Source organism: Sturnira hondurensis, unplaced genomic scaffold, assembly GCF_014824575.4.
Source record: "Sturnira hondurensis isolate 20B ecotype Veracruz unplaced genomic scaffold, ASM1482457v3 Scaffold0002597, whole genome shotgun sequence".
Taxonomy (NCBI): Eukaryota; Metazoa; Chordata; class Mammalia; order Chiroptera; family Phyllostomidae; genus Sturnira; species Sturnira hondurensis.
The window spans coordinates 4,617,151-4,631,880 of record NW_028075228.1 but is presented as its reverse complement, the minus strand read 5'-3'; the positions used below and the strand labels follow the sequence as shown (position 1 = coordinate 4,631,880).

The 14,730-nt window shown below is 51.1% G+C and overlaps 1 protein-coding gene across 1 annotated transcript in view; it reads left to right on the top strand.

Annotated features, from left to right (window-relative positions):
- CRISPLD2 (cysteine rich secretory protein LCCL domain containing 2) overlaps positions 1 to 14,730 on the top strand; it is a 65,222-nt gene that overhangs the window by 23,750 nt on the left and 26,742 nt on the right. Inside the window, exons 4-8 of the mRNA XM_037040269.1 lie at positions 876 to 1,008; positions 1,450 to 1,565; positions 7,162 to 7,262; positions 12,776 to 12,910; positions 14,536 to 14,596. Coding sequence (XP_036896164.1) covers positions 876 to 1,008; positions 1,450 to 1,565; positions 7,162 to 7,262; positions 12,776 to 12,910; positions 14,536 to 14,596 — 546 coding nt within the window. The remainder of the gene's footprint in view (positions 1 to 875; positions 1,009 to 1,449; positions 1,566 to 7,161; positions 7,263 to 12,775; positions 12,911 to 14,535; positions 14,597 to 14,730) is intronic.

Here is a 14,730-nt window from a genome sequence, read left to right as displayed (position 1 = left end):
GGATTTGTACCCAGTTTATTTTCTTTCCTAAGAAAATAATGAGTGCTAGCCTGGTGGATGGGGCCAAGGCGAGGGGCAGTGGCCAACAACGATGGTGGCCGAGGGGCCCTCCTCACTGCTGGGGCAAGGGAGGCTCGTGAGAAATCCTACGTAGGGAGTTTTCTAAAGGATTTGCATACCGGACTGCAGAGCTCTGCATGCCTGCAGGTTTCCATGCCCTGAGTGAGTTTTTATCCTTGCATTTGAGTCTTTGGGTGCCCCCCTCCACCGGTGGCTGAGGAACAAAGCTGGTCATGCCCATCCATTGGTGGGCGATGGGGGCCCATCGGCCTGGCCCACCGTAGCCAGCCCCTCCCCAGCTTCCACACCCTCCCCTGCCACACTGGGGTGTCCCATCTGTGCATCACCCGTTCAACTATTTATTCAATATTTTTCTACATTGGCTTTGAATGGATTCATGTCTTAAATCATTTTGTCTTAAGCAATAATACCTTTGAAATATGGGGTTCATGGGCTGCATATATTTCCCCAAATGCACATGAAAATAAGCACATAATTGTGTTCAATTGTTTATTTTCAGTGTGTCAAAAATGTCTCATTGGGGGTCAGGTAAAAGTCTCCTGAACACATAGGTGGCATGTAGGCCACCTGAGGGACACTCCTGGAACCCAGGGAGACTCCAGGAATGCCCACGGGAGCTCCTTGCCAATTTGGGTGGTAAGCATTTTTAACAGGGGCTCGCTGGGAATGGGGCTATTGTCCCTGAAGGAGCCCCTCCTCCAGTCTACCCACCCCCCCGGGTGGTGGTGCCACCCGTGGTCTCCACCATTGGGTATGTGGTGGCCAGGGCATAACAAGCTGGTCTGTCCCCGCAGGTATCGCTCTCCCGGGTTCCACGTGCAGTCCTGGTATGATGAGGTGAAGGACTACACCTACCCCTACCCCCATGAGTGCAACCCCTGGTGCCCGGAGAGGTGCTCTGGGGCCATGTGCACCCACTACACACAGGTAACACGGGAGGGATGGGCTTCGAACTCGGTCCGGCATCCCCAGACCCAGGCTCTCACTGGCCCTGCAGGACTGTTGCCCAGTAGGAAAGCCTCTACTCTCACTGACTTAGTATTTTCCTTTAATTTTGTACTGTTTGAAGTATAGTGGGTGGATCCCATGACCAATTCACAACTAGAACACTGAAACTAAGCTCTAGAAACTTCTACAGCACTTTTACACACTGGGGCATTTTCCTTGTGCGTGGTTTGTTTGTTCAATTTTTTGTTTTGTTTATTTTTAAACAAATGTATAGATCTTCAGTGGGTTGGGGGGAAGTCTGGCCCTCCATCCCTTCACCACATACCCCTTTACCACCAGCACCCTACAGATCCAGGCCAGGTTATGTCACCTGGTGTGCCTTGCCCCTTGAGTTCTGATGAGTGGACATGGTCTTTCCAGATCGCCTGGGCCACCACCAACAAGGTGGGCTGTGCTGTGAACACCTGCCGGAGGATGAACGTCTGGGGAGACATTTGGGAGAACGCGGTCTACCTCGTCTGCAATTACTCTCCAAAGTGAGTACAAGTTGCCGTGGTGGGCTGGGTGGGGATGCTTCTGCCAGCCGTGGAGGACCCAACTAAGCCTGTCTAAAACAGCGGATCTCTTCATCATTTCTCATAACAAGGAGTCTAGAGGTTGGTGCTTCAGGGTGAGCTTAATAGATCGGCAGTGTCAACCAGGACTCGGGCTCCTTTCGTCTTCCTGCTGTACTATTTTCTCCTCACTGGTGTCAAAGTGGCTGCCAGGCACTGTGCATCATGTCTTCCCAAGCAGCAGGAAGGAGAATGGTAGAAAAGAGCTCTCTCCTTAGGTCTTTCTCACCCCTGGCCCACTTCCTCCATATGTCATTGGCTAGAACACGACCACTCACAGACAAGGGGGAAACAAGATTGCCCCACTTGGCTTTGACCAATGGAATTGCCCCAGGTGACTTTGCCAGTCTCCTCTGGGACCACCTGAACAAATCAGGAGCAGCGATAGCTCTTGACTGGGCAACAAGTGGGGTCTGTCTCAGTGGTATTACTATTATTTCTTTCTCTGAACATAGGCACAGATGGCACTCTAGAAAGCAGGTAGTATTCGTGTAGACTGAGTTTTTGCATCTTTATATGTCCCCCTCTCTAAAGGAACAAGTCTTTATGTCATAGCCCCTCTTCCTCCTTACACAGCCTGGTGCCATGGGTGTGTCACTTATCCCTTTATTCATTCGCCTCCATCACTCATCAGACAAACATGTGCCGGTTCTCGCAGAACTGCTTGCCTGGTTAACGGCCTGTGGTTAGTGCGCTGGCCTCCCTCCGAGCACCATGCCCTGCGTGCTGTGGGCCCTCGAGGTGTGTTTGCTCAATGACTGAATAAAACGGCAATGACTTCATTTATTTGGTTTGGGCCATGAGTGGCCGTGAGAAGGGGCGACGCAGAGGAATTGCTGAGCTTGGAGGAAAACGGAACTCCCCGAGCACCATCTGCGTGCCTGCGGCGGCAGTCTCAGCAGCCCGCAGGGATGTGTCACTGACGGGGAGGGATGCAGCCCACGGAGGAGCAATCCACTGGTCCGCCGAGGTGGAATTCCTCCCAGAGTGGCAGGTGGGGAGTGAGGAATAATTCAGTTTGACTCTTTATATAAAAAATACGCTGGAGCCCTGGCTGGTATAGCTCAGTGGATTGAGCGCTGGCCTGGGAACCCAAAGGTGGCCAGTTTTATTCCCAGTCCGGTACGTGTCTGGGTTGCAGGCCGGGTCCCCAGCTGGAGGTGTGCGAGAGAGACAACCAATCAGTGTTACCTCTTGCATGGTGCTGTTTCTCTCCCTCTTTTTTTCCCCGTCCCTTCCTCTCTCTTTAAAAATAAATAAATAAAATCTTAGAAAATACACTAAAAGACTCTATCAAAAATACAATCCTTCCCTTCTTTATCCCCCACTCCTTTTCTTGAAAAAGGAATAACCTATGACAAAAAAATACACTAATCTTAAGTACACGGCTTGACAATTTTCACATGTATTTGTCTGCTAGGGCTGCAACCACAAAACACTAGAAGCTGGGCGCTTGCACAACAGACACTTGTTTCTCACAGTTCTAGAGGCTGGAAGTCACAGATCCAGGTTCAGCAGGGCCAGTTTCTAGTGAGTACTCTCTTCCTGGCTTGTAGGGGGCTGCCTTTTCCTTGTTTCCTTACCTGGTGCAGGCACTCAGTGGGGGTGGAGGGAGGAGAGTGACAGGGAAGAGGGAGGAGCTTGTCAGGATCTCTTCTTGTAAAGAGGCACTGTCTTCCGAGGCCCCGCCCTTTGGACCACATTTAACCTGTATTACGTCCCAAGAGATCCTGTCCCCACCTAAGCCATAAGGGAGGTTAGGGCTTCAGCATATGGATTTCAGGGCACACACAATTTAGCCCGTACAGTATTTGTATGCCCGTATAGCTACCACCTAGGTCAGAATAAGAATGTTTCCGGTGCCCCAGGATACCCCCCAGAAGTGGCCACTGAACTGACATTTTTCCCCATCTGCAGTCTGTCTGTTTTAGACGCTCACACGAAAGGAACGGACAGATATGCACTCATGTGCCCAATAGCATCCTCTCAGCACCATGTCTGTGAGGTTTGCCTGTGGTATCGTGTGTTCGATGGGCCTTTTTTTTTATTGTTGTGTGTATACCATGGCCTCTTCCTCGAACGTCTGAGCCCCTGGCCTTGCAGTGGGCAGTGGCTGAGTGGGTGGGCCCTGGGGTGGTGTTTAAGCTCCATCCTTTTGGGTGAGTGTGGAGGGTCTTGTACCTTGATGACCTTGAGCATTAGGAGAGGCCACTTACTTCATGGGCTGTTGGAAGAGTAAAGAGCCTGTCTGTGTGCGGAACACTGGTGTGGAGCCCGGCCCCAGCCGGCCTTCCGTAAATGCTAACTTGCGTGGTGTCATTCCTAGAGCATCAGAAGTGTGGTTTACCTTTGAGGAAATACGGAGCCCTTGAGAGGCCAGTGATCTGAGCCTGGGTACAGGGATGGACCCTTCTGGAGGCCCAAACAGTCTGAAGAAACTTACTGAGTCTAACCCGGCAACAGGCTCTCAGGCCCTCGGTCTGCCTGGCGGTGGTCCATCTGGGGGAGTCATTGCAAAGGCCCCCATGAGTCCCTAGCAGGCCTTGCATGTCCAAGTGGAGGTGGTCCGCTGAATGGGGTCTGTGGCATGGTTAGGACACTATCACTTGTCACCTGTGATGTGCAAGGATTGCAGTGATGAACATATTATAATGAGCCCCCTGCCCTCTGTCCCCAAGCCTGACACCCCTACAGCTCTGGGTGATGCCATCCCGCTATTTTGAGCCATTGGAGGTTACACAGAGAGGGTGTTTTTGCAGCTTGTCTTCCAGCCAAAGACCAGCAGGGTCCCTCCCTGGCCTCCCTGGAAAGCTGTCAGAAGCATCACCCGGAGAAGCTTGTTGGTTTAGGAGGTGCACAGAGCGTGTGACCTTCGCCCTGGGCCGGGCCCTGGCTGAGGGTTCCATACAGTCACTCACTTCACCCTCACAGCAGCCTCCTGTCATGACCCCCAGCACAGAGCAATGGGCTCAGGGCTGGGGAAGTCGGGGTCACTCAGCTGGCAGGGCTGGGTCAAAGCCAGGGCACCTGCTCTTCACCACTCAGTGGGAGGAGGCAGGGCGCAAGGGGGCCTATCAGTGGAGCCCAAAAGCCTTTCCTGGGTGAACGGGTGGATGAGTGGGCTACCATGAAGGAAGTTTCCTTCCTTCCTTCCTCCCTCCCTCCCTCCCTCCCTTCCTTCCTGGGGGACTAATTCTTTATTTTAAAAACATATTTGTCAATTTTGAGTATCAAAATAGTTGCACTATTGGTTTCTCTTTCTCCCAATCGACCCTCGAAGAGACCACACCAAAGGAGAGTCCTTTGTAAGCCAGGAAGCCGCAGGACGCGCACCTAACAGACCTCACAGAAACCTCACCGATAAGGGGGCACCAGGGAGGGGGAGGAACTTCAAGATCAGCGCACTGCCAGCCCGGAGCTTTCACAGCCAGATGGGGTGGCCAGTGCGCCCCAACCCCAAAGAAGCAAAGTTTCAAAATAATACACAATTTAAAAGCAGTTTTGTACATGAACCATTCAAGATTACCCTGGCACTAACTGATACGAAGCACGGTGAGATGGCACTTTCAGGGACAGCAGCTTCGACCCAGAAAAGGGTGATGAGATGGTTTCCTACGGCGAAGTCAGTGGCAAAACCACTGTTTTCTTTCTTTCAAGGAGGCAGGAGAGCGAATGACTGGTCACTTCAACCTGAGGGGCACGTGACCCGTTTTGTGAACCATTGGGGAGGGGGTAGAGATGAGACAAGGATTTGGTCTCAGAGAGATCTCGCCGTTTGAATTTGTTTGGTCACTTCTGGGTTTTTTTTTCAAGTATATTTCATTAGTTATGCTATTGAAGTCCTGATTTTTCCCCCTTTGCTCCCCTCTGCCTGATACCCCACTTTCCCCCCCACCTTAGCTCATGTCCATGGGTCATGCATGTAAGTTCTTTGGCTTCTCTATTTCCTATACTATTCTTAACAGCCCCCTGTCTATTTGGTCCCTACCAATTATGCTTCTTAGTCCCTGTACCTTTTCCCCCATTCTCCCCTCCCCACTCCCAGCTGATAACCCTCCAAATGATCTCCATACATATGATTCTGTTTCTATTCGTTTGCTTAGTTTGTTTTTGTTTTTTAAGTAGTTGATAGTTGTTGATAGTTGTGAGTTTGTTGTCATTTTAATATCCATAGTTTCGATCTTCTTCTTTTTCTTAAACAAATTTCTCTAATATTTCATATAATAAGGGCTTGGTGATGATGAACTCCTTTAACTGGACCTTATCTGAGAAGCATCTGTCCTTCTATTCTAAATGAAGGAATGGAAGGACCATTTGCTGGGTAGAGTCATCTGGGATGGAGGTCCTTGCCTTTCATGACTTGGAATACTTCTTTCCAGCCCCCTTTTGCCTGCAAGGTTTCTTTTGAAAAATCAGCTGATAGTCTTATGGGAACTCCTCTGGAGGTAACTGTCTCCTTTTCTCTTGCTGCTTTTAAGATTCTGTCTTTATCTTTAACCTTTGGCATTTTAATTGTGATGTGTCTTGGTGTTTGGTCACTTCTGATTTTTAAAAAATTACACAAAAATATACCCTAAAGCTGAAAGCTGAGCATCGTCATCATCATCATCGTAATTTATTTATCTGCTTTTGGCTTTCTTCCCTGGCGGCACCGTCCTGGTCTGGTGGTGCTCCGCACATGGCGACAGCTGCGCCCCACCCCACCCCTCACCCCGGGGAGCTTTTCTCTGGGCTCTGCTTGCCTCCCAGCGAGGTGGGCCCATACCTCTTTCTGCCCTCTATGGAGAAGGCAATATGGATTAAGCTGAAAAAATTATCTCATGAAGAAAATTTCTAGAAGAAATTACAGAGATTGGTCCTTGGTCACTGATGGCTCTGGTTTGTGTTGCCAAAGACCCAGGTGCTGTGAGGGCTTGGGAATTCCACTTGCCACCTGCTCCCTGGCCCCTGGAGAAATCTCGCTGAGCAGGAACTTCAGAGAGAGGGTGGTGCCCGGGACGCTCAGAGGGACCTTAGTCCCAGCCCAAGAGCAGAGTGTGGTCAGAGCCCTAGGCCCCACAGCCTGGGTTCAGATCTCGCGGTGTGACTCCAAGCAAGTCACGGAGCCTCTCTGAACCTCAGTTTCTTTCTGTGCAGAAGGTGTTAAGGATGGAGTGACCTGGGTTGGGTCTGTGGTCCACACTTGGTAAACGTGAGGTGCTCCATGAGCACACTGATTTTTACTCATTTGGAAAAGCTTAAAGGAGGCATCCTGGGAGCTTTCAGTACGAAGGCGTTCGGGCTGGGTGGGGCTGGATGGTGGTCGGAGGTGTGTGAGGGGAGCAACAGGGGTAAATGTGGGGCCAGTGGGGTGTGGGGCACGTGCTCAGGAGGCTCCCAGGGCAGCTCCTCTTTCCCTTCACATGATCCCCACCTTCCTCCCTCCACCACTGTGTTCAGCCCGAGTGGGACCAGGAAAGGCATCATCCCGGGCCCTTGAGTGGTGGCCTGGCCTGACAGCATTTCTGGTTGTTTTCAGGGGCAACTGGATTGGAGAGGCCCCGTACAAAACTGGCCGGCCCTGCTCCGAGTGCCCGCCCAGCTATGGAGGAGGCTGCAGGAACAACTTGTGCTACCGAGGTAGGAAATGACTTTGCAGAGCACCTTATGCAAACCACCAACTGGGAGAAGTGAACAGCGGGTCCTTCCCCTCTCCCTTCCCCCACCTGTGCCTGAGAAGACTCGAGGTTCAACCCCCAGCTCCTTGGGAACCCATGACCTCCCTGGAGTGCCCCCCAGGGAGCATCTCCCACAGCCGGGTTCTGAGCTGGACTTGGGCCGCAGCTTCCACGCAGATGTGTCCACGTCCCTGCGCCTGTTGGCTGGTGCTCACAGTTCAGTATAAAACAGGCAACAAACAAGGAATTAGAAACAAATGACCAGACTGCAGTGTCCCAGGCTAGGCAGAGTTGTCTCTAAAGAGTATCCTTCCCATCCTTGTCCCCGCCGCAGGCCACCCACCCACCCCCCGACATTCCCGTCTTGTCCATCCTTCCCCGGCCTGTCATAAACATTTACATTTCCCTTCCTCCAGCACACCTGGAGCTCCCAAAGGCTGTGCAGTTTCCCGCTCCTCCCCGACGTGTTTATTGTGGCCACTCAGAATGTTTTCACTTGCCCAGCTACCGTAAACAATGCTCGTTTTTCGTGCCTGAAGTGGTCCTCACATTTCGGTGCTTCCTCGGGCTCTGTCCCAGGAGAGGCATAGCTGGGCCGAAGGGACTGCCTGTGTTTTTGCAGTTCAGATGAGTTTGCACATGGCTCCCTTCACAGGCCCTGTGATGGCTCAGAGGGCCGTGCCAGCAGGTCTGGGCGCACAAGAGAGAGGGCCACCCTCTGTGCCAGGATGAGGGGATGCGTGGTCAGTCCCATGGGCTTTGGGGTGAAGAAACAGGTGGGCTAGGGCGGGGTTCCCACACCCTCTCAGGGGTTGGGGTGCTCTGCTGTTCTGGCCGGAGGTTCACTGCTGATTCCGCCCATTGGGGAAGTGGTGGGGGTAGGAAAGGTGACACCCGGTTTTGAGGCTGGCGCTCAACCACACAACCACTCTGCCCGTCGGCAACATGGGTGAGGTAATGCCATCCTTTCGTAACATCTCTCAGGCGCAGACAAGGGTCTGTGCCTGGGGTGTGAATGTGCTGAGCACCTGTTGTGCACTAGGATGTTGCTGGGTGACATCACTGGGGTAACTATGGGGACCAGATAGCTACAGACCTGCCCTCAGGAAACTGAGGTGCAGCAGGCTCATGGCCATAAGGACTGAAGTGCATCTTCCAAGGGAAGTAACTGAGGCTCTGGGATTTATAGCAGGAACATCGGCTGCTGTCTAACTGAGTCAAAGAAGGGTTCCCAGCGCAGGTGCCCTTAAGGAAGAAGACGTAGCCTAGAAATGAGAGAAGGGAAAGGTGTTTCTGGCAGGGGGAACGGCACGTGCAAAGGCCTGGAGGCATGGGGCAGCATGGTCATGAGAAAAAGACAAACAACCCCATGCAGTGGGGCCTCTGCTAGTGTTTGCTAAATAGAATCTCTCCCGCCTCCCCGTTTCCTCTCAGCCACATTCCTTCCCTGTCGTCCCCTGATGTGCCCCTGCTGATGCCTGGATTGTGAGACAAGCACAGGTTTTAGGGGCCGGCACACCTGCTTTGAGAATATCAACCCTGCCGCATCCTGCAGTGGGGCCCCGGGCAGGTTGCCTCATCTCCCTGAGCCTCAGTCTCCCTGTCTGAGACAAGGAATCGCTGTGTCCAACCCTGCAGGCGTGGGGGGACTAAGAGAAGAATGTGCCCTGGCTGGTGGGGCTCAGTTGGAGCATCATCCCAGAAACTGGAAGGCTGTGGGTTGATTCCCAGTCAGGGCACATGTCTGGGTTGCAGGTTGATCCCAGGTTGGGGCACGTACGGGGGGCAAACGATTGGTGTTTCTCTCTCCCGTGGATGTTTCTCTCCCTCTCTCTCTCGCCCTCCCTTTCCCCCTTCTCTAAAATCAACAGGAATGTCCTCTGGTAAGGATTTAAAAAATGGAAAATATAAAAGAGATGAATGCAGGTCAAGGTCAATTTCAGGCATATCAGTTCCTATCTAAATAGTCCTACTCGGGCAGATCCTGTGGCTACTTCCTGTCACCCAGAAGAGTCACGTCTCCATCAGATTTGGGGACCATGAGGGAAGGATTCCCATGAGGGCTCCACTGGAGTCTTCCCTCGTGAAGGGCCTCTGTGTGGGCATGGCCCAGAACTATCCGATTAGGCAGAGTAGGGTTGTCTTCACTGTCGCAGACTGTGCATGCAGGTTTCTGCCTCAGTTTTCCCTTCTGTAACAGTGGTGATATAGTCCCATAAATTGCAGCCACAGCAAAACAAAGAGGTGCTATTTACATTAGCCTGAGTGGCCTTCTTAGAGATGAATTGATGCACATCTTTGCCTTGGACCTTTACCACATGCACTGCTGTCTGTGGACCAGAGTTGGAAACACCTGCCTCCTGCTCTCCCACAGTGAAAGCAATGAGAGGGATGTGAGTTGCTAGCACAACAACCTGCACATAATCAGTGCTTTATAAACACACCTGGTAGGCATCTTAAAGTAGGAGGTATGGCTGCATTTATACCTGCATGGGGTCCTTCATCACTTGGTGAGGAAGGTTGGCCCTCTCCCAGCCTGCGGGTCTGATACATTTCTGGAACCTGGCAGATGCCTTCTCCTCCTTGGAAACATGGCTCTTGTGTCACACCTCCTCCAGGGAGCCTTCCCTGACTACAGAGATAGGCAGTGCGTGTGCCTTCCTGCTCTTACTGTAGCCAGACTCTTCTTGAACCTTGGCCACCTGTAGTTACGACTGCTGGTTCACTCCAGAGCCTCCAGGGGCACGGAGCAGGTGTGCTCTGCTTGTCATCTCAATACACAGACCCCCAAGCCCACAGAGACAATGTCCAAGAACAAATACAGGCAAAGATATCTTAGATGCTGATTTACCCACCCAATGAAGCCTCTGTACTTGTTTCTTTATTTTTGGTGGAAAATATCCAAATTCTCTTGGCAGGCATGCCAGTTTTCTTAGCTAACCATGAAGTCAGTCTCCAGCAGAGTGGCCGATCTGCATAAGCTACTTAATTGGGCATGCATGTGTAGGGCCTAGACCTATAATGGAGGTGCAGTGGGGACAAAGACCATCAGAGGGGGTTGCACCCCACCAGCCTGGACAGCTGTGGTGACAAAGGCCATGGGCTTCAGGGAAAGGCAGTTTGACTCTCAGCTGTGTGAGCTTGGGCAAGGAGCTTAGCCTCTCTGAGCCCCTGTTTCTGTCTCTGAAATGAGGCTTATCATGTCTTAGGGACCTTAGGGCAATGAGACGATATTTCAGGAGTGTGCCGGGGGAGACTCGCGTTCGGTCAGCATTACTGTGAGCTTTGTTATCACTAATAGACCCAGGTGGGGATTACAGAGTGATGTAAGCAATGCTCTGTGCTCTAAGACCCCCGGTTTGGAGCTGGATGGATGGTCCATGCAGTAACCTTGCCATGAACTTGGGCATGGAATTTCCCCAGGCCCGCGCTGGTCCACACAGGGGATCTTAATTAGGATGTGCTCAAATAGAGCCGGTCCTCTGGGCAAGCATTCCACTTTTCATGTGTGTGTCTGAGGGCGAGGACCGTCTGCCCGTTTTCTTAAATAGTGAGCCCTCAAATGCTTTAGACCGCTTCACCAAACTGCATTTGGCTAAATAAAGCCACGATTATGAGGTATAAAAATCCTAAAGGCCAGTGGAAGAAAACCCAGCTTATTCCTGAGACAGCTCTGGCTTTCAGTGAAGGGCGAACCTGAGTGGCCACACTGACGGGAAGGCAGACCAGAGGCGGCTTCTCGTGCCAAATGGCATTGCAAAACTGGTGTCTTCATAAAGATTTCACCTAATAGTTTTTGGCTACAGGTGATGCTTTCAGAATTCCCTTCCTGTTTCGTCTTTAAACTTCACTGGGAATATACATTTTCCAAAGGAATCCAAAGACAGAGTTCTGTGGGAGTTTTAATTATCTTTCATTCAGCAAATTTTGTTGAGCAACTACTATGTGCTGGGAGCTGGGTGTCTGGAGAGCTGTGAAACAGGCTGACTTCAGCCCTCAGGGAACAGAAGGCAGTGGGAGAGGCGAGTGTTAGGGAAACCACAGCTGTGAGCTAGCTGCCCAGAAGCAGCACTGGAAGTCCACCGGCTCCGAGAGAACAGACCTGGGACTCACGCTGCAGTTCACCTCCCAGCTCAAATCCAGTCCATTCTCTCCGGACTAGATTTGCCTGGGGTGGCGGTTGTGCAGAAGGGAATGAGCCTGTGGAACAGAAGTGAAGAATTCCAGCCTCGAAAAGCACTGGAGAACCACTTATCTTCCCTTCTCTTGGATGTTTGTCTTGTATAGACACGAAAGACTTGGTCTTCCCTTTGGAGAAGAAAGGCCATTGCTCTTAAGGAGAAGTCAACAAAAGGCTAGGGATTGATAAACCCTTGATGGCACTTGAATTTTAATCCAATGACACAAATTGGCCAAGAGGGTGCTTCATTCCTCCTCCTGGAAATCATTCTTACCCAAAAGCATCTGTAGTTTCTTTCATTGAGGGAGAGCAGGCGGCAGGGGTTTCCAAGTCTGGCCCACAGACATCGGAGAAGGACAGGGGTACGTGCTGTAAAGGTGCCCAGGGGTCCCCCAGTAGAGATGTGCTGTAATTCACCTGTGACAAGGCCACAGGAACAAATGCAAATAGCAACCCTCTGCTTCGCTTTGGTTAAAATTTATAGTTTGGTATCCTGGTGGCCTGATTTCAGATACTGGTCAGCAGTTGATCGTTGTCTTGTGTGATGTAAACCGATGTTTATAAGAAATGCAATTTGTTCAGTTAATTAAAGTGTTTTAAAATATGGAGGTCATGACCATTGTTGGAAAAATAATAATGTTTGGTTGGAGAAAAGGTTAGGACCCAATGAACTGACTTTTTTTTAAAGCAGGAGTTGGTTCTCACTGGCTCATCCTATGTGACAGATCCAATGTTATTAGATAGGAAAACTTCAGTGCAAAGAAAAGAATTGAGTTTGGCTGTGTGACCTTGACCCACAGAGGTGGGAAAGGGAGCAGGATGTGCTGGTGATGAGGGGCTGTGGGGCCCAAGGCCATTGACATGAGTTTTCATGCATCATATTGGGCATGTTGATGAGGAAGACTCCTTTCCCAGTGAAAACTTAGGGCCAGAGGGACCTCGGGGAGGCAGCTATGGTTTGGGGTCAGAGGATGTATTCCCTTGGGCAGCAGATAGTGCAGGAGTAGGTGGAGCAAGAAAACATTATGATAACCCAGGCGTGGGGTCGCTGGGCCTTCTTGCCTCTGGTCGGCCCCTCTGCTCTTGGGTCCAGAGCACACACAGCAGGCAGAGCCGGTTCACTCCTCTTGGCTGGTAGAATTCCACCTGGCCAGGTCTGTTCTGAAATACCACTGAAATAATTCCTTGTCAAACTAAACCTCAAACAGGTTTAGTTTCCAAGATTTTTTTTTTTTGCAAAGTGCACTTTTGTTGAATCTCAGCATTTATTTTTTTCCTCCGTCTTCACTATGAAGAGGAGAGTTACAACCAGAAACCCGAGACGGACGAGATGAATGAGGTGGAGACAGCTCCGGTTCCTGAAGAGAAACACAACTGGATCCAGCCAAGGGTGATCAAACCCAAGAAAACATCTGCCACGAACTACATGAGTGAGTCGAGTTCTGTCTCTGCCCTGGGCCACCCCTGAAAGGGGGCAGTTTTCTTTGGGGGAGATGGAGGAGGGGAGCCGGTGGGTCGGGAGTCCACAAACAGCAGGAGCACAGCAGTGTGCAGCTCACAAGAGCACAACCCTAAGATGCTTCTTTTAAAAAGTGATATTTTTAATTCATTTCAGAAGTGAGATTTATAGGAGCTGTGCTCGAGTGACACTTTCCCCCAAGGGAGGTATTTGAAGGTTAGACCTTATCCTTTCAAGGAGGACCTGGGCTGACATTGGGTTCCTCTTGGAAGCACTGGGCACCCCAAAGGAAAGCACAGACGTGCAAGGGGGAGGCCATCCCATGTGAGCTCGTCCTTCACCACGCCACTTGACTCTCTGAGACTTGATTTGCTCATCCATAAAACAGGACAATCATACAAGGTTGCTATGAGGATTATTCGCAGTGCTGTGTGCCCCTGTGTCAGCAGAGAGCTCCCTGTGGTTTGAGACCATCGAATCTCCTCAAACAGCCCCCTTGGGCAGGAGTTAACTGCTTTCCCGCAGACATCCAGGAATGCCCCGAACACTCTCACGCTCACCTCTGTTGCACCTTCCCCTCCCCTGATTCCCAGGGCACCTCATTCCCCAAGGCTTTTCTTCTTTCTTCTCTCTCTGCCCTGGCTAGAGCTCAGTGCCCTGAGTCCCCGACACTGCAGCCGGGCATTTGTGTACCTGGCGCCTTCACTGCAGGTTTGGGGCCCTTTCTTATAGACACGGCGACAGGCGCAGGCTGACTGCCTGCGGGTCTGGTTCTCTGATTCTCCCCTAAGCCTTGAACAGCATGCAACGGGACTCAGCCTTGAGTAGGGCCCTCCTCGTGCCTGTCTTGCTCAGAAATCATCCCCTGTATTTTCAACTACTCTCTGCCCTGCCCCCACCAGTCACTTTGTCTTCCTGGGCTTCAAGTGCCTTTTCCCTGGACTCTCTGCGTGGTTAACTATCCTGTGGCTTCTTTGACCAGGAAATATGCTGGTGTCCTTTTCTTTCCAGAAGGCTGAAATAGTTCCATTGGCTTTTTTTTATCATGTAAAATTATAATACATGTCTTTTTGCCCAACTCTACTCCAAGATTTCAATATGTCCCTATAAAATAAACAAAAAAAAAAAATGAAAGCTTGGCAAAGTCATCTTGGCTGTGGGGTAGACATCACAGGTCGGAATGCCTGGGTCCTCACTTCCCAGGCTGGATAAGGCATAGAAGGCATGTTCTCTAGGTCCCTGAGGGTCTAGAGGGCACTTAGTGTGTGTCAGGCTCCCTCCAAGGTTCCATGTACTTTCTTATTCAGTGCTCACAGGAACAGTACCCACTATACCTATGCCCATTATTCATAAGCAGAAATTGAACCTCAGAGAGGAAGTAACATGTCCAAGGTCATGTGACTACTATAAAGTGGCAGGTCTGGGATTCGAGCCTCACCACTGAGGCCTGCAGCCATTAGGCAATGCTGCTGCTCTCATATGGCATGGATTCCAGAATGTTCCAGAAAGTTCCTCAGAGTGGGGGGTGCAGTTTTCTAACTCATACTCATCCTCTGGATCCTTACAGTGATGTTTATCCCTGCATTTCTCTCCTAGCCCAAGTTGTCAGGTGTGACACCAAGATGAAGGACAAGTGCAAAGGGTCCACATGTAACAGGTAAGGTCTGGGCTGGGTCCCTCTCTCACCGCTCCCCACAGCCCTTGGAAGTACCTGCTGGGGTTTTGGGTCACGTCATGATCAGCCAGCTCATGGCCACCCAAACCAAGCTGGGCAAAAACTCACAAAAAGTG